Source organism: Myxocyprinus asiaticus, chromosome 44 (assembly GCF_019703515.2).
Source record: "Myxocyprinus asiaticus isolate MX2 ecotype Aquarium Trade chromosome 44, UBuf_Myxa_2, whole genome shotgun sequence".
Taxonomy (NCBI): Eukaryota; Metazoa; Chordata; class Actinopteri; order Cypriniformes; family Catostomidae; genus Myxocyprinus; species Myxocyprinus asiaticus.
The window spans coordinates 25929715-25956924 of NC_059387.1; the positions used below are offsets into that span (position 1 = coordinate 25929715).

Consider the following 27210-nt stretch of genomic DNA (forward strand, 5'->3'; position numbering starts at 1 on the left):
AGAATAACCCAGTGTGTGTTCTCCAGAATGAATTATGCACAGTTCAACTCCTCACCAAACACACTCCCACCACTGTGATTCTGAGCAGAGATGTTACAGAGGGAAGGAGGGAATGAGTGAAGAAAAGGGTGGGAAACAGAGAGAAAGACGTGAGAAGAGAGCTTCATACAAGTCCCATTAGTCCTCATTAACAGCATTTCCATCATTGGAAAGTATTAATGACAGGAGAAGCTCTGACATATCCACAGCCATTTAAAAAATACATGGCCAATGTAACATACTGTATAGACTGTATAGAACTTTGACATACACTGCGTGCACAATTATTAGGCAAATTGTATTTTTATTGTTGAACAAATACAATGCTCTCAGTCAATCCAAAATGTTATTGAACCTCAAAACCTGAATGTTTAACAAAGGAAAAGTGAGTTTTGTCTTTCTCAAGGGAATATATAAGTGTGCACAATTATTAGGCAACTATTAGTGTGCACAATTATTAGGCAACTAAATTACAAAAATAATTTCTCCCAACTCAATTGTTTATTCTCAATTTTTAGAGTAAGTGCAACAAATAAGTAACACAAAATGACAATTAAATAACATTTTTGGCCTTTCAAAAATATTCAGTGACCAATATAGCCACCCTTCTTTTCAATAACTGCCATGAGCCTTCTCAGTACTTCTAGACACTCCAGGTAGGTTGCAGTTAGTTGGAATATGGTGGCACTGGAGGATAATGGGTTCCTGGTAGATTCTCATTTAATTCTTCTTAAGTCTTTTGCAGTTAATTTGCGCCTTTTGTTCTCCATGCGTTTTTTGAGCACCAGTTGACAATTCGCAAACAAAACGTTTGAGTGTCTGGTGGTCACACCTCAATAGTTTAGCTATTTCAAGAGTGTTGCATCTGTCTGAAAGGTATTTTACAATATTTGACTTTTCAGTGTCAGTTAAGTCTCTTTTTTGTCCCATTTTACCTGAGGTAATGAAGCTGCCTAATAATTATGCACACCTTGATATAAGGTGTTAGTCACTTTCGCCACACCCTCCCTCATTACACAAATACATACCACCTGAAAATGACTGAATGCAATAAGCATTCAAGTTTATATGGTTTAGAGTTGGAAAATGTGCATGGAAATAATGATAAGATCAGAATACTCAGTGTATTTTTTTTTTTACATTTTAATGCTCGTAGGAGCCGTATCCTAGCGGTTAGTGTGCTGTAATTTTGAGCTCTTGTCCCATATCATGAGGTGGCATTGACATCCTGTTTTTTTTGTGCTTTCTTACGATGGTAATAGCACACCTTTCCTCAGAAAGCAGCAGGAGGCAATTTGAGGCATCGTTCATGTTCATCGCACAAACAAAGTATGACAAGTTACATGCAGAAGTTTCATACTCAGTAGGTGTTAGGGGTTTCAAAAAATCCTTGGCCTTAGTACGGTAATAATGATGCTTGCCTTAGTAATCACCATTAATTATTCCTCATTTGAAAAATGAAATAGCCTGATGCAGTAGTATTTAAAACAATCCAAAATGACAAACTGACAGGTCGGGGAGGAGGTTATAGGAACTGAAAAGACACACTCATTGGACAGAAAATCGTTGGCTAATTTGAATACTGTGACAGTGGCCCAGTCATTACAATAATAGCAGTAGTGAAAGTGATAGTAATGAATTATGCTGACATATTACAGAATCATAGACGTGATTGTAAATATGAGCATGTTTGATGCCGTTACGCCCTACAGCTCCATCTTTACTCTTATGATGAGAAGTGCTTCTAGTCACTGTTAACTAGAAAACCCTCTGCTATTTTGTCAGAGATTAACTAAAAACTTCTAGAGCTCTAAAGCATAGAATATTTCATCCTTAACTGGCATAAGAAACAAAATAAGCTAAATATAGATATAGCAAATGAACAGAATGTACCCTATACAGCATCCTACTAATTACATGCTGTACAACGCCTACTATTAAAAAAAAAAAAGCATGAGTGAGTAAAAGTAAAGACAGTAGGCAATATGCAATGATAAATATCTCAAACAACAGTATGCTACATTGTTGTCACATTATCTCATTAAGTTTAATTCAGCCAGTGTCATGCAATTATTTTGGAAAAATATTATTTTGCATTTATTTTAATCTAATGACTAAATAGAGAGACATTAGATGCTTTTCATTATGCTGGAAATGGAAGGGCACATTGTGGGATACCCATGCAGTGTACTCATCACATGACTACAGAGAATTTGCATACTGTACACACTACACAATGCATACTGTAAAAATAGTAAGAATGGTATTGGAAGTATGCTATTCTAGGAGTACGGTAGTATGCATGTTTTGCCAAACGTAGTAGGTAATCTTGGTATCCTATGAATTTTCATACTTTACACACTACACATAATGCATGCTACGAGTGGTATGGTAGTATGCCATTCCAGAAGTATGGTCGTAAAATGCACATTTTGCCAAGTGTAGTAGGTAATCTGGGTGTCCTGTGAATACAGATAATTTGCATACTGTACACACAACATATCATGCATACTGCAATATCTGTATGACTAGAATGCTTTTCCAGGAGTATGGTAGCATGCCATAATATAGTGGGTAATCTGGGTATCCCATGCATATAGAGAATTTGCATACTTTTATACACTATTTACAATAATAGTATTAGTATTATGGTAGTTTGCTATTCCAGGAGTACGGTAGAATGCACATTTTGCTAAATGTAGTAGATAATCTGGGTATCCTATGCATACACTTAATCAAAAGTAGTACGAGTAGTACGACAATATCCTCTTATGCTCTGAAGGATTTTTGGGCCAGTGCCTGAGATTTTGCACACTCAAATTTAAAAGCTCCCTGTTCACACATACAGTGGACTAATTTCATAAAAATTGTCTCATTTTACAGATAACCCCCTAAATTTTAAGAAATTATTTCAATAATTAATAAATAACATTGTATCTGTTTACAATTTTATGATAAACAATTTTGTTTTGTGAAAACAAAAAAAGTTTAAAGTTTAAAAGCATGCATTTCAGTTCTGTGTCCTCAATTTTCAAGCAAAAAGCCTTATTTTATTCCACAGGATGGCAGCAAGTCCTAGAAAAAAAGAATTTTTCCTCTAACACCTTCCATCACATTATACTGATCTGAAATATAGGTGGTGCTCTGCCCTCACCCATAGACAACAAGTATTTTTTTGAAGTACTGAGAGCTTCCACACTGTTTGGTTGAATATCTTGACTTCTGAGTTGTCTAGAAGTCCAATCTAGGTGTCATTGGAAGGCAGATAATCCCAGCTTTACAATGATGTGTAACATTTCATCTTCTATTGTTGAGGACCGGTTTTGCTGATGATTTGTTTCTCATACTTTTCCCACCGGACTTCATATTTTGTTCAAAACAATTCTGACACAACTTTAGATTATTCACCCAAGCAAGCTAATTAACAAGTAAACAAGTAATTTCTTTAACTCATTTTAAAGCTAACAACCCAAGGTAAAATTTGATATAAAGTTTGAGGCTATTTGGGGCTTAGAGATCAGTGGTCAAAGAAAATGACGTTTGCATTTTATGCCTTACCGAAATAAAATTTGACTTTGTGATATTTTTTAAAAAATAATTCAAACTGTGGTATTATGGCAAGAAAATAAACTGTCCAGTCACCTTCCTGAGAATGAGAGCTTTCATTTGATACAGTTTAAATCTCTAGGTGGGGCCAATTTGTGACAAATGTTTTTCTCTGAAAAGTTCAGATTCTAAGCTTTCAAATGATACCACATATGCCTAACTTACGCATCCAGGGACTTCAATGATTTAAGTGTTAAAACAGCTTGCCATATAGCACCTTCCCACGGCGGGTCCGCACAGTTTAAGAGGATATACAGTACTATTCTGAACAAAGCCTTTTTAAAATCATAACATTCTGTTATGGCTCTTAAAAAGACTATCCTTGTACTTCTCTGCAGATTTATTTGTAGCCTATGTGAGAATTGGTGCGCATGCTAGCAGATGCTTGATGGATAAGCAAAGTGTGGTCACAGAGCCCTTTTGGAAAGAGTTTTCCCTCTAATTTAGACTGGCAGCTAAAATGCATTACAAGGATCTGTTGCCATTATGTCTTCGATGACTGTAAAAGGCTATCTGAGAGCTTGTGGTATTAGTGCATCATAACTGTAGCCACAAAATGCTGTCAGCAAGACATTGCTATGGTATTTCATCAGCACAGTCGTTACTAGCAATACTCAACTCTCTAACCAAACGTAAGCACTAAGATGTTATCTCCCAGAGGGTAGGGAACCAATCCAACAAAGGTAATGGTATTCGTACACTTCTCTACAGACAAGCCATGAAAACGGAACATCTATTATCCGATCAGGAAGTCGTTTATCACTGCGAGACTGGTGTATGTTTGTACCGATTAACGCAGGGTGCAGTGCGAAAAGACGCACCACTTCCTCTCTGTAGCCTAGCAACAGGCCTGGAAGGCGGAGGAGGTTGATGATTTTCACACTCTCGTACAGACAGCTCCTCTTGTTCCTGAGAAATGTGACCTAGCATGACCCCCCCCTCTCCATTCAGTCTCTGAGAGAGCTTTGAGGGCCAGAAACTCCTCACTCATTTTCCATTCAGAGAAAAGCTTTTCAATAGACCACATGCCCTGCAGTCACTTATGGAATGTAGGAAGTTGGTGTTTTATTTAGAGCCTCATTGTGGAAGCTTCCCAATTTAACCATAATGTTCTGTATTTAACTGATGACGCATGGGTGAAAAGTTAGGAAACATGCAACACAATCGCTACAATGGCGGAGTGCAAGACAGAGTTTTTCCATTAAAAAAATGAAGTCTATAACTACAGCTAGATTAACATTTTCTGATGAAAATGGCAAGTGGTGCTTGCTCATGCAAAACTTGCCACCATGATGTTAGGGTGTTGTGGATGGTTGCCATGGCATTGCTCTGCGGACCCCAAGGTGTTTAGAGTGTTGTTCTTTTTAGTGTGTTGTTAGGGTCAGGGTTCCCACACCTTTTTACCAATGAGTTTCAATGATTTCTCCATGATTTTTCCAATTGCTTGGATTGGATAAGGATTTTCTTTTTTAATAATTAGAGACTGCACTCACAAAGACGATTTTCAAGCCAATTAAATGTTTTGAAATATGTACTGTATATTCACTAATGAAATTTCCATGACATTTTAAGATTTACAGAATTTCCATGAGTTTCCAGGCCTGGAAATTCCCATATCAAAATGGCTTGATATTTCCACCTAGTTGGGAGTTCTGGGCAGTTGCTTGGTGGTTGATTATTGGCCCAAGTAAAAGTAGCCCACCCCCAAGTTTCTATGATATTCTGGTCGCTAAATGTGGCTCGAGAGCCTTTTGCATTTTTCCGATTGTCTGTCATGCGAAATCCTAAGTCTGATTGCTTAGTAATGTAATAACATACTTTTCCTCAACAAACCGCATGATTAGAGGTATCATTCATGTGTTAGGGTTGTTCAAATACCTAACCCTAAGATTGATGAGGAATAACAGCAAGTACAAATAAAACTCTTTGAAAGTGCTTGTTTTGAAGAAAAATCTTACTCTCAGGCTTTGATGAAATTGGTTTTCTTTTTTCTACTTCATAGCAGATTCCTCTCAAAAGGAGTGTCATGTGAGTGGGAGATTAGCGGTCCCCATGCAGCACATCCTGACCCAGAATCTATTTCCTCCTAACATGGGGCACGTTTTTAATGGCTTTCTGAATCTCCCAAGATGCCGCCCCATCTTGGAGAGAAACCCTACTGAAAAGACCATCTTAGACCAGGATGATTTTTCATACTGGTCCAGACTGGTTTATACTGGTCTGGTGCTGGTCTAGCTAGTGGACCACCATTGCTATGGGTTCTTGACGGTGAAAATAGTCAACCAGCATGATCTTTCTATTTACGCTGCTTGACCAACTGTTTAAGCTACTTAAAGGGAAAGTTCACCCAAATGTTAAAATTACATCCTCATTTACACACCCTCATGTTGTTCCAAACCTGTATGTCTTTCTTATGTGGAACACAAAAGGAGATGTTAGGCAGAAAGAAAGCTTCAGTCACCATTCACTTTCATTGCATCTTTTTTCTATACAACAAAAGTGAAAGGTGACTGACGCTGTCATTCTGCCAAACATATCCTGTTGTGTTCCATGGAAGAAAGAAAGTCTTATGAGTTTGAAACAACATGGAGGGGAGTAAATGAAGATAGAATTGTAATTTTTTTGGATAAACTATCCCTTTAAGAAGCCTGTTGGGGACACCAGCACACCAGCTTCCAAGACACAACATATGCTGGTCACCAGCTTTTTTTCCACCAGGGAAGAGCTGTGTGGGATTCTCTGCAAGGACACAGAGAGCAAATCAAAATGCTGCATTTACTTTACTGATTAGTCTACCTGCATTTAGATGAATACACCTTGCAGCAATGCAGGAGACCAGTATAGGCTTATGAGATTAAAGAGCCTTCTGGTAATAAGAGTAAGACCCCTCAACAATTTGTGAGGTTGACCCAAACAGAGGTTCAGAGGTTGATTGCAGTGAAAAGTCCCAGTTTTGCAGGAACTGAGATACAGTGCAAAAAACCTCATGTAAAAGGAATATTCCAGGTTCAATACAAGTTAAATCCATTCGACAGCATCTGTGGCATAATACTGCTTACCAAAAAAAAAAAAAAAGAAAAACTTGTCCCTCCTTTTCTTTAAAAAAAGCGAAAATTGAGGTTACAGTGAGGCACTTACAAATAAGTTAGCGGGGCCACTCTTTGCAGGGTTTTAAGGCAGAAATGTAAAGTATAATTTTCTAAAAGCATAACATTCATTCTTTTGTTAAAACCTGTGTGTTTTTTGAGCTGTAAAGTTGCTTAAATCATAATTTTTATGGTCGTTTTAGCGTTTAACTGTTTATGCCGTTGTTACTTTGTCATGACAACAAATTTGTAAAATTGGAACATTACATAGTAAAGGTTAGCAAGCGATTTTATCACACTAAAATCATGCTGACATGCATATTGTTTACGGCTTGTGCCTATACTTATGAAACAGCGACTATTATCACATTTACAGTTATACTTTTTACTGTAAATGCCTCACTGTAACCCAGATTTGTGCTTTTTTTTAAAGAAAAGGAGGGACAACTCGAAATGATTTTTTGGTTAATCTACATCGTTACAATTGCTTTCGATTGAGCTTAACTTGTATTGAACCCGGAAAATTCCTTTAAGATGAACTCTGCTGACTCCAACAGAGATACAGAGACAAACTGTTACACAGCTACAGAGTGAAGCAGAAGTTATCTTTTTAACAAGCCTTTATCCATAAAGACTGATTTTGCTATGAATCTGCACATTTGATCACACAAGATGCACTATACACCGTGAAATTAACTATGGAAAATGCTGTTGACTTGGTAAATAATGCAATATACTGTTTTGTAGTATTTGGCCATTTTAGTTACCAGAAAATGTGCATTGCTCTTTAAAATTAGTTGCATAGTGTCAAAATAACAATGTTCAAAATAATATTCATGTTGATGAGCTGAACTGTTGAGTTTTGACAAGACTCATCAGATTTACACATAGGACCTAAATGACTGGTAAGAATTGATTTTTTTTATGTTTGATTTTGTATTAACAGGAGAACAAACAGGAATAAAAATCAAAGAATTCACATAATGAGGCAATTCAAATCAACAGTGTGATTAAAAATAGCAGGCACATCTCATGAGTCAAAAGAATCAAGGGAGCTGACTGTGACTTTTCATTTTATCCTTTCTTTCATCACAGAAAAACTATCCATCAATGCATAAATACCATGATTCACAATTTCCTTCCCTCTACTTTCATTCCCGCTAAGCGTCAGCCAATCATGACTGGTTGTGACCTGAATGAAGCTTCACCAAAGCCACCAAAATAGTAGACAGTAGAAATGTCTAATTTTGTTCAGAACCTTCTCAACATCATAAATGAATTCCTGCTGTTCTAAATAATCTTGGGGTTATTAAGGATGTCAGAAGCATGCATTTGTGTTATGTGCTTTTGAAAAACTCCCACACACAAATGAGCAACTCTGTTTTATATGCATTTATTAAATATATTTGGACTGATTAGCCCACACAAATCCGGTATAGAAACATCACAAACTGTGCTTTCTTGGTGGCTCACCAACAGTACAAAATAAATTTACCTTAGAAGATGAAGTGTGTCGGTTTTTAAATTTAAAATACTTTCCTCTATTACAGGTTAATTTGCAGCCATATGTAATGCAGCATTCGTATGTTGACTTCTGAGTGATAATATTGGCACTCTGTGGCTATAGCAAAAACACCAAGATGCTAAAACAACTCTCTGAAATGTATCTCTGAAAATGGTTAATGAGAAGAATTCTAAATAACATGAGTGCACAGCTACGAAAAAATAACACATTTATGAGGAATAACAGAACCCCATTCAGTTGACATGAATTTGTGAATTCCACTGTTTCACATGATCTTTCATTTTGACTTCATTGTTCACACCTTTTCTCTTTTACTCTCATTAACACATGCTAACTACACATGATAGGTGCACATTCAATTAACAGTTAATCTTGTGCTGTAACAAATCAATCCCATATTCTGTATAAATATTTTGGTCAAAAATAAAATGTAATGCCTGCTTCAGGAGTGGGCAACTCTTCAGATCACACTGCTGACTGCACTCAGACTGCATTCAATGTCAAACCCCAATAACTTCTGCAAAGCGCCACTTCTGCTTGATCTAAATAAGAGGCATATATTGCAGCCACATCCTCTTTCACTTTGCTTTCACGCATCCAATAATATGTTTATTCCAATAAATGTATTGTGTTATGACAGGTGTTGAGACTTACAGATTGCTTAAAGGGTTAGTTCACCAAAAAATACAAATTCTGTCATCACTTACTCACTGTCCTGTTGTTCCAAACCCATATGATTTTCTTCCTTCCTTGGAACAGCAAAGAAGATACTAGACAGAATGTTAGCCTCAGTCACCATTCACTTTCACTACATCTTTTTTCCACACAAAGAATGTGAATGGTGACTTAGGATGTCATTCTGCCTAAAATCTCCCTTTGTGTTCCACAGAAGAAAGAAAATCATATGGGTTTGGAATAACGTGTAAAGTAAACGTGAATAAATCAATAAATGATGACAGAATTTTTTATTTGGTGAACTATCCCTTTAGCTGCTCCTCAATGCTTGAGATCTGAGAATCAGATCAGACACTTTGATCAGTGATCTCAATTTAAAAAAACCCAGGTAACAGATCAATACATTCTCCTCCTGGCACTTGATCAATAAGTCCAGAATCAGTGGTCTGAACACTGTGGGTAAAGCCCAGAAGAAATTATAAGAGTTTGCTCTTTCACTGCTCAGGAAATCTTGTGTTTTATTGGAAGAATTTGATGAGAAATGTTTTAGTTCATATTGAAATCTCTGACTTTCGATTGATTGGTATCCCAGCTTAGAAAACAAACAGCTTTAACCAGCCAATTCTGGTTTGTTTGCTGGTTTTAGAGGGGTTTTGGGCACATGTTGGCAGATCAGCAGGCCCACCAGCTAAACCAGCTGAGCACCAGTTTGGCAAGGCTGGGAGAACATAATATAATTTGTGGTCTTCTTGTCCTTAAGATAACAAAGGAACATGCTTTCTCATCTTAAGCCTAGAGAAATCTGATATATAGCAATTTGTGTTGACACATACACTACCGGTCAAAACTTTTGAAACACTTGACTGAAATGTTTCTCAAGATCTTAAAAATCTTTTGATCTGAAGGTGTATGCTTAAATGTTTGAAATTATTTTTGTAGACAAAAATATAATTGTGCCAACATATTAATTCATTTCATTCTGAAACTAAATTTTAATTTAAAAAAAAAAACAAAAAAAAACTTTTTGAAATTGATGACTTGGACCAAATAATAAAGTGGCCAATAAGTGCCCAACATAGATGGAAACTCCTTCAATACTGTTTAAAAAGCATCCCAGGGTGATACCTCAAGAAGTTGGTTGAGAAAATGTCAAGAGTACATGTCTGCAAATTCTAGGCAAAGTGTGACTACTTTGAAGATGCTAAAATATAACACAGTTTTGATTTATTTTGGATTTTGTTTAGTCACAACATAATTCCCATAGTTCCATTTATGTTATTCCAAAGTTTTGATGACTTTACTATTATTCTAAAATGTGAAGAAAAAAATTATAATAAAGAATGAGTAAGTGTTTCAAAACTTTTGACCAGTAGTGTATATAATGCAGATGTATGTTCATGTATGGTTTTCTTAATAAAAGACACTTGCACATATATAAATACATTTCAAATTACTACAAAATTGCAATATATATATATATATATATATATACACACACACACACACACACACACATACATATATACACTGGCGGCCAAAGGTTTGGAATAATGTACAGATTTTGCTCTTATGGAAAGATACTGATACTTTTATTCACCAAAGTGGCATTCAACTGATCACAATGTACAGTCAAGACATTAATAACGTGAAAAATTACTATTACAATTTGAAAAAAATGTTCAGAATTTCTTAAACTACTTCAAAGAGTTCTCATCAAAAAATCCTCCACATGCAGCAATGACAGCTTTGCAGATCCTTGCCATTCTAGCTGTCAGTTTGTCCAGATACTCAGATTACATTTCACCCCACGCTTCCTGTAGCACTTGCCATAGATGTGGCTGTCTTGTCGGGCACTTCTCACACACCTTACAGTCTAGCTGATCCCACAAAAGCTCAATGGAATTAAGATCCATAACACTCTTTTCCAATTTTCTGTTGTTCAATGTATGTTTCTTTTCCCACTCTAACCTTTTCTTTTTGTTTTTCTGTTTCAAAAGTGTCTTTTTCTTTGCAATTCTTCCCATAAGGCCTGCACCCCTAAATCTTCTCTTTACTGTTGTACATGAAACTGGTGTTGAGCGATTAGAATTCAATGAAGCTGTCAGCTGTGGACATGTGAGGCGTCTATTTCTCAAACTAGAGTCTCTGATGTACTTATCCTCTTGTTTAGTTGTACATCTGGCCTTCCACATCTCTTTCTGTTCTTGTTAGAGCCATTTGTCTTTTGTCTTTGAAGACTGTAGTGTACACCTTTGTATGAAATCTTCAGTTTCTTGGCAATTTCAAGCACTGTATAACCTTCATTCCTCAAAGCAATAATTGACTGACAAGTTTCTAGAAAAAGCGGTTTCTTTTTTGCCATTTTTGGCCTAATTTTGACCTTAAGACATGCCAGTCTATTGCATACTGTGGCAACACAAAGACAATGTTAAGCTTCATTTAACGAACCAAATAGCTTTCAACTGTGTTTGATATAATGGCAAGTGATTTTCTAGTACCAAATGATCAATTTAGCATGATTACTCAAGGATGAGGTGTTGGAGTGATGGCTGCTGGAAATGGGGCCTGTCTAGATTTGATCAAAAATGACTTTTTTCAAATAGTGATGGTGTTGTTTTTTACATCAGTAATGTCCTGACTATACTTTGTGATCAGCTGAATGCCACTTTGGTGAATTCAAGTACCAATTTCCTTCCAAAACTGCAAAATCTCTACATTACTCCAAACTTGTGGCCGCCTGTGAATACAGTGGAAATTGCTCCCAAGGATGAACCAGACTTGTGGAGGTCCAAAATTTTTTTTCTGAGGTCTTGGCTGATTTCTTATCATTTTCCCATGATGTCAGGCAAAAAGGCACTGAGTTTGAAGGTACACATCCAACTCAGTACACCTCCTATCAGAAGCTAATTGTCTAAAGGCTTGACATAATTTTATGGAATTTTCCAAGCTGCTTAAAGGCACAGTTAACAGTGTATGTAAACTTCTGACCTACTGGAATTGTGATATAGTCAATTAAAAGTGAAACAATCTGTCTGTAAACAATTGTTGGAAAAATTACTCGTGTCATGCACAAAGCAGACATCATAAACGACATTCAAAACTACAGTTTGCTAATATGAAATCTGTGGAGTGGTTAAAAAAATGAGTTTTGATGACTTCAACCTAAGTGTATGTAAACTTCTGACTTCAAATGTATATATATATATATCATATATGTTCCCAAATCATAATGAAATTTGAATATGTACTTATGTATATGCCCAAATACAGCAATTGATAGTTTTTAAGAGTGTAAAAGAAGGGGTGAAGGATCTTTCAGAGAAATGGCAAGAAGTGTAAGAAAACACATGAGTCCTGACATGCCTGGAAATACCACACAAAATAATGCAAGAACTCTAGAGAGGAACTAACAGGTATGTGCAAATCTCTCTATAGAGGGAGAGGGAACATCTCACCGGGTGGAACTCTCAAGTAAAAACACTGAGGGAAAAACAAAACACCTCTGAACTATCTGTCTGATATTTGCAAAAATGTACCATGGTAACAATAGTTATGACAAAATACCATAATCCATGCTATATGCTATATGGTTGCTAAGCTGCTCTCAGTGGTTTTTACGGAACCATTTCATGGGGGGACAACCGGTAATATTGTCAGGGGCGCTCAACTCCCAAGTCTTAATAATATTCTGGTCCCACGATGTGGCTCTGGTCCTTCCATAATTGTTAGCCTTTATGAAATTTGTAATACTTAGGTTTAGGGTTTTGTCCAAATTGTGCAACCTGGTCTCATAATGAAAATGTGACTCTATATACATTTGTGCAAAATTTGTTATACGCGTTTCCAGGTACAATTCCCTGCCGTTTCCAGGAGAAATGAACACTAAAGGCGCAACAGCAACTGTGTGTTTTATTCACTTTCACTCAAATCATGACTTTAATGGCTGATTAGGACTTTATAAATACATATTTTTCTCTCTATTACTCAGACCCTGCTATTTTATGATATCGACACTTTTACTCACATCTTTTGAAAAACTATACCTTTTTACATGACAGACCCAACTACATATATATACACTTATTCAAAGATGGTTAGCTTGCGCAGTAGCTCACCTCATAGAGCGTTCAACTTTGAGTTGGATGACCGCAGTTCAAGTCCAGCCATGATCTCAAGCTGACATGTAACACGATAGAATCATAGAAGCGACATGAAATGATGTGGCTGCTTCAGAAAACGTGCTTTACATTTTGCTTCTGCATTTTAAAACTCTATTGGTTATGTTTAAGCGTTGATTAGATAAGGATGTCTTTTTTAATGTCTTATTTACAGTGCTGTGAAAATGATTTCCTGATTTCTTCTACATTTGTGTATTTTTCATACTAAATTGTTTTAGATCTTCAAACGAGATATAACATAAAACAAAGGCAACACAAAATACAGTTTTCAAATATATATAATTTTTTTATTGAAGTAAAAAAGTTATACAACACCTATATCACCCATGTGAAAAACTAACTACCCCCTTAAACTTAAGAGTTGGTTGTGTCACCTTTAGCAGCAACAACTGCAACCAAACACTTCCGATAACTGGAGATCAGTCTGTGGTGGAATTTTGACCCATTCTTCTTTGCAGAACTGCTTTAGTTCAGCCACATTGGAGGGTTTTCAAACATTACCTGCCCATTTAAGGTCCTGCCACAGCATTTCAATTGGGTTCAAGTCAGGACTTTGACTAGGCCACTCCAAAACTTAAATTTAGCTTATTTTGAGCCATTCAGAGGTAGACTTACTCCTATGCTTTGGATCACTGTCTTGCTGCATAATCCAGTTGCGCTTGAGCTTCAACTCACGGACTGATGACCGGATATTCTCCTTTAGGATTTTCTGGTAGAGAGCAGAATTCATGTTTCCCTCAATTATTGCAAGTCACCCTGGCCCTGAAGCAGCAAATCATCCCTACAACATCGCACTACCACCACCATGCTTGACCGTAGGTAAGTTCTTTTTGTGGAATTCTGTGTCTGATTTACGCCAGATGTAGTGGGACCCTGTCTTCCAAACAGTTCCACTTTCGAGTCATCAGTCCACAGAACATTCTCCCAAAAGCTTTGAGGATCAACAAGGTGTGTTTTGACAAAATTCAGATGAGCCTTAATGTTCTTCTGGGTTAGCAGTGGTTTTCGCCTCACCACTCTTCCATGGTTGCCATTTTTGACCACTGTCTTTCCGAAAGTGGAGTCATGAACAGTGACCTTTATTGATGCGAGAGAGGCCTGCAGTTCCTTGGATGTTGTCCTTGGCTTTTTTGTGACTTTCTGGATGAGCCGTTGCTGTGCTCTTGGAGGAATTTTGGAAGGTCGTGCCACTCCTGGGAAGGTTCACTACTGTGCCAAGTTTTCTCCATTTGGAGATAAAGACTCTCACTGTGTTTCTTTTGAGTCCCAGAGCCTTTGAAATAGCTTTGTAACCCTTCCCAGACTTTTGTATTTCAATCACCTTTTTCCTCATCATTTCTGAAATTTCTTTCGACCTTGGCATAGTGTGCTACTGGGTGAGGCATTTTAGCCAACTTCATGCCACTGAAAATGTTCTATTTAGGTGTTGATTTGATTGAACAGGGCTGGCAGTAATCAGGCCTGGGTGTGTCTAGTCTAGCTGAACCCCATTATGAATGCAGTTTCGTAGATTTGGGGATTTAGCCACTAAGGGGGAAAATACGTTTTCACACAGGCCCAGTTGGCATTGGATAACTTTTTTTTTGTTCAACAAATAACATTATTATTTAAAAACTGTATTTTGTGTTTACTCAGATTGCCTTTGTTTTATGTTAGATTTTGCTTGAATCTTTGAAACAATTTAGTATGAGACAGACAAAAACAGAAGAAATCAGGCACTGTATATTTCAGAGCGCTGTTGGTTAGAGTCAGGCAAAAAGTTTGAGTTAGGGAGGTATGTTTTAATCATTTAACTTCCATCTAAAATTCACCGTAAAACCTTGTCTGAATATGACACCATTTTATTCGCTTTTGGCGCCCCCAACTGGTTATTTCACTGGAAAACTGCAGCCAAACGTGTTATGCAGCATGTAAATTTCATAAGATCAGGCTGAAATTGTAATAATCAAAGTAGCACCAACAATAAGTTCAGTAACTATTACATTTTGACAGAAAACTATGTTACCATGGTAAATATTTGTAAGGGATAGTCTTATAATCCCATTAAGCGTTAACTCACTACTTACCTTATATACTTGTCCATATGTCCCATTTCCCACTAGCTCCACCAGCTCAAATATGCCTGCAGGGTCCTGAGGGGGGAGAAATAATAGAAGAAAAGATTAGCTTGCATTGTCCCTGTCATTAGATATCAAGGAAAATCACACATACTGTAAACACTGAGGTCATCATAAACACAGAGACTGATACTGCAGTCAGTAGGCCTAACACAGCATGTCAATTATGGTTAAATATCTGTTTGAACATTTAACATAAAAGCCCATTAATGGGTTCAATGAGCAAAGGCCATAAAATGAACTTTGAAACTAACTCATGAGTAAGACAAATTATGAGGAACCGAAGTATTCAGGCAAATATAAATAAATCTACAAATACGATTTCCTGACAATCAAAACACAACCGGAACTTATCCCTGTTCTCATACAGCAAACATCTCAATAATGTTCTGAACTTCCTGTACCAAGTGTTATTGTACTATTATGCAGATAGTTCTGCATTTTTGGTAAAACTGCAGTCTAACTTTGCTAAAATTGTTTATTTTCAAAGTATCACGATTTAATCACAGTTTAACTCACAATACCATACTGATATTCTAATGCTAATCGATACTTTGTGATATTTTTCTATTTAGTATTTTGGGGATAAAGAGAGATTGAGCATCACTGAGAGCAAATGTGCGAAAAAACGAAACACATTGCAGCATTAGACCACTGAACACTCAATTATATATATTTGACCAACTGTTAACTCAGAAAAATCTAAGAATACAAGTCATCAACTTGTTTAATTTTTAAGGATGTTCATATAGATCCTTCTTTAAGCTGGACTGCAAGGGTTTGTGTAATGATAAATGTGCTGAAACTAAGGTACGCTTTTCCCTCACATTGCTTATTTCCTGACATCCTGACATTCCTACGTTCTGTACTATTTTGATGGCTGTAAGATGAAGTAAAGCAGGAAGTTTGCAAGTTGCGCAAAGCAGCAAACTGAATGATGATGAATGAGAAACAAGTGTGTAAACGATTGCACCGTATACTGTTACAGTTTTTAAACGCAATTAACCAAATATAAAGATATCCACATAATATCGTAGCGCCAGGTCCCTGCTGATTACCATCGGTAATGTTTACCCATATTGTTAGAGCGAGAACTAATATTTAAAGACTTAATCTCTTCCTGTCTGGCGTGATTCTATTTAAAAATTATTGATAAACCACACTGCAGTGTGTGGAGTAAAAAAAAAACAAAGGCACTAGACTGTCAAATCACTCTTACAAGTCATTTACATTTAATAAAACTGAGGCAGTTTTCAGAGCTGTCAGTTAAATTCTACTCCAACGAGCATGATGCTCATGAAAATAAGCACATCAATAAATAATGCAACACACCTGGAACAATAAGCAACACATGTTGCCATGGTAATCCAACAATAGCTGCCATTCATGTCACCAGAGGTGTAATTTATTAAATATGGTTCATTGCACCAACTCCAAAAACACACACAGCTTACAAAAACAATAAAGAGTCAGGGATGTGCGTGGTGGAAAGTGTGGGAAGAACAAATTTGGGAACATATAAGATAATTTAAAATTACTGAATGGACAGGGTGTGTCTCATGAAAAGTACTATGGTGTTTGGGAGATGGTACTATTTTAATATCATAACTTAGATGATATCAAAAAATAGATGTCGACTGATATATTGTTTTTACCAGTGTATCGGCACCGATAGTTGCTTTTTGGAACAATTGCTTATCTGCATTTTTATTATTAATCATCTTTTTTTGGCACTGGAGAGTTCTACAGTTAGAAGTGCTTGGTTCTCTACAGTATAACAGCGGCCTTTAGAGGTGAAATAAAAATAATTACTGACTACGCGTGAAGTTTGTTGTGTCACATGACTACTGCTACTTACGAATGATGATCTAGTGTTGATGAATTAAGGCCAAAGTATACTTCGCACGCCCGTGTTGCGGATCGCTCTGCGCACAGTACACGTGACGTAAATTTCTACACAAGTTAGTCCACGCAGCTTGACCACGCGCCGGCCGCAGACGCGGATATCTTCTGTGCGCATCATCAGCACATGTGGCGGCCATTGACTCCACTAAAAGAGTATCACAAAGAAGTTGTAGTGGGCATGCGTCAGACGCGTTCGTATTCGCTCGCGGTCAGAAGAGTATACTCAGTCGACCAGGCGCGAGCCAATCCAAAACACGGAAAAACGAAGTATACCTGGGCCTTTACTGCTCATACAGTATTTATTAACCTATGACAATGTTTACTTCAGTGTTTTTATTGTAATACATTGAGAATGATTGTAAGAGTGCATGTTTTGTTTCCCTTCTGTATTTTTGTGACCCGGGAGCACAGACATTTCAAATTAAGAGTCCCCAGTGTTTTGCGGGCTTGTTCGTAGCTAAAGGTCCCACGTGAACCAAATCTCCTACTTTTCTGGTTATTGTTGGGAACTTTATTGCACAATAAACTGCTTATTAATTTTGGCCTCTTGTTTTTTTTTTTTTTTTTTTTTTTTTTTTTTTACTATCGGCCTATTAGTCAATTAACAGACTTTTCCACCAGCTTAGTTATTGGTATCGGTAAACCTCAATTTTTAAGTACCTCAGATTACCATGTAAATACCATGGTATTGACTATTGTAATCATACAGAACCATGCTATTACCATCTGATACCATTTCTGGACTACAGTACCACCACAGTACCTATTGGTTAGGGGTTGCATTGTAGTAAAAAAGAACATCGTATTGTGTATGTACCGTATGTACCATAGTAAATGGAAATACACATACCATGGTAAATGGCAATCATTCAGTCCCATGGTATTACCATCTGTTACCGTAACTGTACCAAGGTACCACCACAGTAAGTACGTTTTTTTGTAAGCAGTTGCAGTACAACAATGTACAATGGTAATACTCTGGTGTTTTAAACATGTACCATGGCAATACCACGGTTACTTGGACATGTACCATGGAAATACCATGGACATATAACATGGTAATACATTTTATGTACCATAATGTACCACAGAAAATTATTCTGACAATCATAAAGCTCCATGGTATATCAATGTACTATGATAATAACATCTGATACATCACAGATTTGTACTGTTTCTTTTCTTATACTATAATATCAAAAATCAAACTGACAGGTACATCATTAATTTGGAGCCAGGACCAAATGCTCTGGCTTGGAAAAATTGTCTGAAATAAACATGAATTTAGACTGACTTAAAAGCATCTGGGTAAAAGCTGAGTGGTCTGACAGAGTGGGAGCCAGTTATAGTCAGCTCAGCTCAGCCGGACTCTTAAAACAAAGCATGACTTTTAACACCCAGCCACAGAGTTTGTGTGGGAAGAATTAGGTCAGGCACACCACATAAGAGCTGTGTGTTCAGACAGAGACCCTCCACACCACGTTTGCTAAGCAGCTGTTGGTTGCAAGCAGAAACCCCATCAATCTCTCTGCTGCTCTAAAACCTGCCTGAATACCAGACTGACTAATGACCCCCTCGAAATTACACACCTGCACCGCCACAGTACCTGCAGGAACACCTTCTTCCTGAGCTGTTTTCAAAATAAACATGTGCATATCCATCTTACGTAACTCTTTGTCAGTAAGTGTGCCTGAACCTGCACAGTGTTTTCCTGTGACTCTGACGTAAGACTGCAAAAATATATGGTCTTTAAAGAGAAATTTATAATCCATGCATTGTAGAGAGTAAGGATTTACCGAATCATGCATATGCTATCCATTTTGGGAATTCCGTGAAGGGGTGTTTACCATCCCAAACAAATTGGCACAGTCAGTTAACAGCCACACTACTTTTGCACTGTATTTCAGGGCAAAAATCTGCATCTTATTTACTCACCACCCGCAATCAAGTTTAACCAACCACTTAAAATAGCGCTGAATTAGCACTGTGCCATGAGTAGTGTTTGTCGGACTTTTCGGCACAAGCACGCCTCTTTTCTATGTAAATTAGGCTCATTATAGTTTGCACCTCTTTTACAAAAATTAGCGCTATTTACTTGCATGGTGTGATTAACATCATGCTATTACTGCCAGCGGAAAGCAGGGGGTAAATAAAATTTTATTGGAAATAGTGTTTTTAGCCTGATCTCATAAATATTAGTGATGAGCAACAAGCCATGTAAAAATCATTCTGAAAGAACGTGATTCTATGAGACCAGGTTGGATGTTTTTGTTTACATTTTCTTTTGATCAGCAGTAATTCATCAAATGATGATCAAATGATGAAGAGCGCTATAACCAGGCATTTATCCACACTAGAGGTCGACCTGATAATGGATTTTGCGATACAGGTAACTAAGGTGGTAGAAAAGGCTGATAACGGTTAATCTGCCTGTAGTTTTTTTAAATCGATGTATAGAATAATAAATCCCAAAAAATCTTAATCTTTTCTTATTAAAACGGGCACAGACATTGAGGCTACAAGAATCCAAAATAAATATCCCAAAAGCAGTTTATTGTGCAACCAAAATCCCAATAATAACCAGAAAAATTAAGATTTGGCGCGTAACACTGGAATTTTTAATTATAAACAAGCCCAAAAAAACACCAGGTACCCTTATTTTGAAATGACAATGCACTAAAAGTAAGTAAGTATTTACTAAATGAAGCTATTCATAGCCTATATATTCACCAGATGAAGAGTTTTGTATATTTCACCAACTGAGGTTTATTGATAAAAAATAAAAAAAGATGGGAAAAATTATTTATCAGCAACTCTCGGCATAGATTTTTACCAATAACCAATAATTCCAAAAATACCAGTAAAATTACACGATTCTCGTTAGCGATTTCGATACCACAAAAAAGGGTTTCGTTCAGTGTTTTTACAGTAGTTTCACACATTAAGATGTTGGTTATATGGCCCAGTGTGATTTAGTGGTGTAATGGTATGACTGTCATGCCCTTGTCAGCCTCTGCTCCTCCAAACTCTTCTCACTCTCCTGATTATTAATTACTTCCACCTGCTCCCCATCAAACCATCAACCAGGACACTATAAATGTCTCACCACTTTCCCTCAGTCTTTGTCTAGTCTCATTTGGACCTGCTTCTAGTGTGTTCAGCTCTTCTTTGAATTCTAGTTTTGAGTGTTATTTACTAGTTGGTCATCATTTATCTTTGTTACCTCGAATCCTGATTTAATCTGTGGTTTTTCCTTGTTTTTCTCTGTTTCTTCCTGAGTTGTGCAATAAAATGCATCTGGGTTCAACTCCACATCTCGGCTCCGTAACAATGACATTTTCATGGTATGATAACAGTCACAAAAATTATCACAGTATTACGGTATCACGGTATTAAGTTGAATTGACAATATTATTAGCAGTTTAACATTTAGTTAAGAAATATGTCTGAAACACATAGAAATATTTCAGTTATAACCAATTCTTGAACTTTATTTTGGATTTCTTCAACTTTAATCCTTTAACTTTTGATCTTGAACATCAGGACACTCTTAATCTTACAAGGTTAAAAAAAAAAACCAAATCATGAACAGGTAAAACAAAAAAAAAAAACAAAAAAAAAAAAGCAACATGTACAGTAGTCAGATGATTATAACTAAAATATTTTGTTATTGTTTATGAAATTGAATTGTAATGATTACTGCCCAGGTTAACATTTCAGTTATGCATTTGTATGCGTTCAATAACTTGTTGCATTTATGATTATTTAATTCTAAACAATACCTACTAAAAATGTTCATTTGCAGTTTATTTATTGGCATTTTGTCCAATACAGTCTATTTTCTGCACACCAAAAGCCATTCACTTTGTAAACCCTATTTAGTACTATGTTTCACAAGTAAAACATATTATTAGTGGTAGTATCAAACACATTGTTGGCCTACTGTTGCGCTGCACTTAGGCGAATGAACAAACAGTTGGCACATCGTAATGTTGAACGAGTGCTTATATCTGTCTGCAGCATTTGTGAATGTGACAGAAAGCGTAAACATAACTTTAGCCTACCTAATAATTACAAATCATGAAAAACTACACTGAATCTGGTGTTTTTATAAAACGGGCTATAATTTATTATCCTGTTTACTGAATTTCCACTTACATTCATCCCCACAAATTCCGTGGGATGGTGCTCACGGAGATTGTGCTTAAGGTTCTAAGTGTTTCCCGCCTGAGCCGACAATATTTTTATTTTTTTTTTTTTTGCGAAAAACTTTACAGACTGGTTAACCATCAACATTGATGGTGCCTTGTGGGTCTTTAACATAGAGTAATCCTAGACGGCGGACTTCAACCACTTTGTCGGCGGAAATAAAGGTTCAGGTTCAGACATGTCTGTATTAGGGGTGTAATGGTTCAAATTTCTCACGATTCAGTTTGTATCACGGTTTTAGGGTCACGGAAATTTTTTATATTACTGCTAAATCCAAAGTAAGAATACGCTATTTGGTAACAAACACTTCAACAGGTTTGCCCTGAATAAAAATCATTGTTTTACAGTAATCATAGTTTAACTATCAGAATCAGCTTTATTGCCAAGTATGCTTACACATACAAGGAATTTGTCTTGGTGACAGGAGCTTCCAGCGTACAACAATACAAAAACAGCAGCAAGACATAGATAATAATACAAAATAATTATACACATACGTACACACACATACATACATATACACATACATAGTGCAAATTTAATAAAAATCTGTTATCTATTATGTACAGTGCAAATGTTTTTTTTTTTTTTTTTCCTCAGTGGAATGAAAATGGCAGAAGAGGTGGATGTGTTGGATAAATATAAAAAAGACGAAAACGTGTATTGCACATAGTTATTGCTCAATGGGGCACTTTAACTGTTCATGAGATGGATAGTCTGAGGGAAAAAACTGTTCCTGTGCCTGACGGTTCTGGTGCTCAGAGCTCTGAAGTGTTGGCCAGAAGGCAACAGTTCAAAATGGTAATGGGCAGGGTGAGTGGGGTCCAGAGTGATTTTTCCAGCCTTTTTCCTCAATCAGGAAGTGTATAGTTCTTGAAGGGGGGGCAGGGGGCAACCAATAATCCGCTCAGCAGTCCGAATGGTCCTTTGTAGTCTCCTGATGTCTGATTTCATAGCTGAACCAAACCAGACAGTTATTGAAGTGCAGAGGACAGACTCAATGACTTCCGAGTAGAACTGTATCAGCAGCGTGGCAGGTTGAACTTCCTCAGCTGGCGAAGGAAGTACAACCTCTGCTGGGCGTTTTTCACAATGGAGTCAATGTGTGTCTCCCACTTCAGGTCCTGTGAGATGGTAGTGCCCAGGAACCTGAATAACTCCACTGCTGCCACAGTGCTGTTTAGTGTTGGGGTGTTCCTCCTAAAGTCCACAATCATCTCCACCATTTTGAGCGTGTTCAGCTCAAGGTTGTTTTGACTGCACCAGACAGCCAGCTGTTCAACCTCCCTTCTGTATGCAGACTCATCGTCATCTCGGATGAGGCAGATGACAATGGTGTCATCTGCAAACTTCAGGAGCTTGACAGAGGGGTCCTTGGCGATGCAGTTATTGGTATAGAGGGAGAAGAGTAGTGGGGAGAGCACACATCCCTGGGGGGCACCAGTGCTGATTGTACAGGTGCTGGAAGTGAGTTTCCCCTGTCTCAAAAACTGCTGCCTGTCCGTCAGAAAGCTGGTAATCCACTGACAGATAGACATGGGAACAGAGAGTTGGTGTAATTTATTCTGGAGTATACCTGGGATGATGGTGTTGAAAGCCGAACTGAAGTCCACAAAAAGGATCCTTGCATATGTCCCTGGTCTGTCCAGATGTTGCAGGATATGATGCAATCCCATGTTGACTGCATCATCCACAGATCTGTTTGCTCGATAAGCAAATTGAAGAGGATCTAGAAAGGGTCCAGTGATGTTCTTCAGGTGGGCCAACACCAGCCTCTCAAATGATTTCATGACCACAGACGTCAGGGCGACAGGTCTGTAGTCATTAAGTCCTGTGATTTTTGGTTTCTTTGGGACAGGAATAATGATTGAGTGTTTGAAGCAGCATGGGACTTCACACTGCTCCAGTGATCTATTGAAGATCTGTGTGAAGATGGGGGCCAGCTGGTTAGCACAGACTTTCAGACAGGCAGGTGAGACACCGTCTGGGCCTGAAGCTTTCCTCGTCTTTTGTTTCCAAAAGACGCGGCTCACATCATCTTCACAGATCTTAAGTGCAGGTTGAGTAGCAGAAGGGGAGAGGAGGGGGGGTTGCAGGAGGTGTTGGTGTATATGTGAATTGAAGGTCAGAATGGGTGTGGGGTGTGAGATTGGGCCTTTCAAATCTGCAGTAGAACACATTCAGGTCATCAGCCAGTTGTTGGTCCACCACAGGGTTGGGGGTAGGAGTCCTGTAATTTGTGAGTTGTTTCATGCCACTCCACACTGATGCAGGGTCATTAGCTGAAAACTTGTTTTTCAGCTTCTCAGAGTATCTTCTTTTAGCCACTCTGATTTCCTTGTTCAGTGTGTTCCTGGTCTGACTGTACAAGACTTTATCCCCACCCCTGTAAGCATCCTCTTTGGCCTGGCGAAGCTGCCTGAGCTCTGCTGTAAACCACAGTTTGTCGTTGTTGAACTTTAAGTCCTAGTAGGAATGCACATATCCTCAAAGAAACTGCAATTCGCTCTGAACAGCTGAAAGCCCGGCAGATGTAACGCGCTGTCCGGAATGGCTTCACTCAGCCAGGTTTCTGTGAAGCACAAGGCAGCAGAGTTTGAAAAGTCCTTGTTTGTGTGGGTGAGATGTAGTTCGTCCCTTTTGTTAGGAAGAGAGCGGAGATTCGCTAGACGAATACTCGGCAGCGCTATTCGAAGCCACGCCGATGGAGCACCTGCTCATCTCCCTCGCCTGCGTCTCCTAGCACGTTTAAACAACACAGCGGAGCCTCCGACTAAAATGTCCAGCAAAACGTCCGAATATTCAAAAACTGGGAAAAGGTTGTCTGGTATATGCTGCCGAATGTTCAGCAGTTCGTCCTGGTTAAACTGACTGGAAAAATATTACTAAACACAGGACAAACAAACCAAAACAACAAAAGAACTGTAGAGCTACACACCGAGGCGGCCATCCGTGGCGTCAACTTGTATCTATGGTTTTTGTAGTGAAAACATAGTAACCACAAAATCAACATGGTTACTGTCATGGTTACTATATGGATGGTCATAGTTACAGTATTACTGTTGCAAAACCATGGTTAATTGGATCAAAACCATGATTTCTGCAAAGAAAACCACGGTGACAGCAGTCATGGTTACTACAATATTACTACAGTATTGTAAAACCATGGTTAATTTTCGCTGGGTATTTAACCAAAAAAAAAAAAACTTTTCACTAATTACTAAATCAACATTTTAACTTAACACCTGCATTATTACGCTACATGCATCGACATAAAATGCATTTCAAACTCTACTGCACATATATTCAATATCCGGAAGCTGTACGTCACTATAGAAGGAACTTTGCTATTAAAATGGAGACGAGGGATGTTGTGATGTGGCTCGAGTGTTTTAATCATATGCGGAAATCACACATCTTCGTCAGCAGAGTAGGGAAACATATAATTGGCAATGAACACCCCAATCGCTAGTTATTGTTTTAAGCCTGTCCAAATTAGCACTGAGTGCTTGCTTAAAAAGGAAAGGGAGTTTGTGCAGTTTCGGCTCATATGCGGATCTTTCCCCAGTGATTTCTGCGTAAATGATCATATATCGATGTATTACCAGTATAAAGCACTCGTGTCGAGTGATGTCTGCAAACAGTGCCTGTTTTGTAAATGTTTTTTGACAATCGCTGTTGTAATTGACTGCAAAAAGAAAATGTTTCCAGACAGGGGACCTGAATAGCGCAGGGGGCTTCTCTATCAGTGGCTTGTTTTCTCCACTTGCCATTTTCAACTACACACAATGCTTGCAGATCAGTGATGTCATCAAGTTGACCCACGTGAAACACAGGCAGAGCGTATCCATTCAGATGCATTAGCGGAGGTTGTAAATGTGCGTGTCTTTTTGACGCTTTATTTTCTTCACAAAACCTTTTACTTCAGATGCGTCAATAAACTCGAGGTGAACCACGGTGCCAATGCTTACCGAATCGTGGGTGGCTAACTGTACGGTTCGGTTTTTTACCGAGAACCGTTGCACCCCTAGTCTGTATGATGCACTCATGCTGCACTCCACTCGTGCTGCACTTCTGATGTGCTCGTGATGTGCTGCGCTCGTGACACCTGCATGTCACCTTTAAAATTGAGTGACAGTCAAATGTAGTATGAGCAAGGCGCAATTTAAAGACTTATTTTATCTCAGAAAGTTTATATGATGCTGTATAAATGTAGCTGATTCTGTCTTAATTAAACAGATTTGGATTTTAGAAAAGTTCTGAAAAAATCTCTTTATATTTATACAATACCGTCAATGAGAAGATTTCAACAGTATGATAACCGTCCGTTTTAAAACCAAGGTCCAGTGGCGGCCAAAAGTTTGGAATAATGTACAGATTTTGCTGTTTCGGAAGGAAATTGGTACTTTAATTCATCAAAGTGGCATTCAACTTATGACAAAGTGTAGTCAGGACATTACCGTTGTAAAAAACAGCACCATCATTATTTGAAAGTCATTTTTAATTAAATCTAGACAGGCCCCATTTCCAGCAGCCATCACTCCAATACCTTATCCTTGTGTAATCATGCTAAATTGCTAATTTGGTACTAGAAAATCACTTGCCATTATATCAAACACAGTTGAAAGCTATTTGGTTCATTAAATGAAGCTTAACATTGTCTTTGTGTTGCCACAGTATGCAGCTGACTGGCATGTCTTAAGGTCAATATTAGTCAAAAATGTCAAAAAAGAAACAGCTTTCTCTAGAAACTTGTCAGTCAATTATTGCTTTGAGGAATGAAGGTTATACAATGCTTCAAATGGCCAAAAAACTGAAGATTTCATACAAAGGTGTACACTACAGTCTTCAAAGACAAAGGACAACTGGCTCTAACAAGGACAGAAAGAGATGTGGAAGGCCAGATGTACAACTAAACAAGAGGATAAGTATATCAGAGTCTCTAGTTTGAGAAATAGACGCCTCACATGTCCTCAGCTGACAGCTTCATTGAATTCTACCTGCTCAACACCAATTTCATGTACAACAGTAAAGAGAAGACTCAGGGGTGCAGGCCTTATGGGAAGAATTGCAAAGAAATAGCCACTTTTGAAACAGAAAAACAAAAAGAAAAGGTTAGAGTGTGCAAAGAAACAGAGACATTGGACAACAGATAATTGGAAAAGAGTGTTATGGATCTTTTTTTATTCCCTTTTCTCCCAATTTGGAATGCCCAATTCCCACTACTTAGTAGGTCCTCGTGGTGGCGCAGTTACTCACCTCAATCCGGGTGGCAGAAGACAAGTCTCAGTTGCCTCCGCTCCCGAGAACATCAATCCACGCATCTTATCACGTGGCTCGTCATGTATGACACTGCGGAGACTCCACATGTGGAGGCTCATGCTACTCTCCGCAATCCACGCACAACTTACCACGCACCCCACTGAGAGCGAGAACCACTAATCGCGACCTCAAGGAGGTTACCCCATGTGACTCTACCCTCCCTAGCAACCGGGCCAATTTGGATGCTTAGGAGACCTGGCTGGAGTCACTCAGCACATCCTGGATTCGAACTCACGACTCCAGGGGGAGTGTTATGGATCTTAACCCCATTGAGCTTTTGTGGGATCAGCTAGACTGTAAGGTGCGTGAGAAGTGCCCGACGAGACAGCAACATCTATGGCAAGTGCTACAGGAAGCGTGAGGTGAAATGTCACCTGAGTATCTGGACAAACTGACAGCTAGAATGCCAAGGATCTGCAAAGCTGTCATTTCTACAAGTGGAGAATTTTTTGAAGTAGTTTAAGAAGTTCTGAAAAAAATTCAAATTGTAATAGTAATTTTTCACGTTATTAATGTTCTGACTAGTGCCCGACAGATATATCGGTCGG

At 38.0% G+C, this 27210-nt stretch overlaps 1 protein-coding gene across 5 annotated transcripts in view; it reads right to left on the minus strand.

The window, feature by feature from the left end:
* The window catches only part of LOC127434482 (TRAF2 and NCK-interacting protein kinase-like), a 94335-nt gene that overhangs the window by 55107 nt on the left and 12018 nt on the right, over window positions 1–27210 (minus strand). For all 5 annotated transcript variants that reach the window (XM_051687298.1, XM_051687299.1, XM_051687296.1 and 2 more), the window contains exon 2: window positions 15176–15241. In XM_051687298.1, the coding sequence (XP_051543258.1) occupies window positions 15176–15241 (66 nt within the window). The remainder of the gene's footprint in view (window positions 1–15175; window positions 15242–27210) is intronic.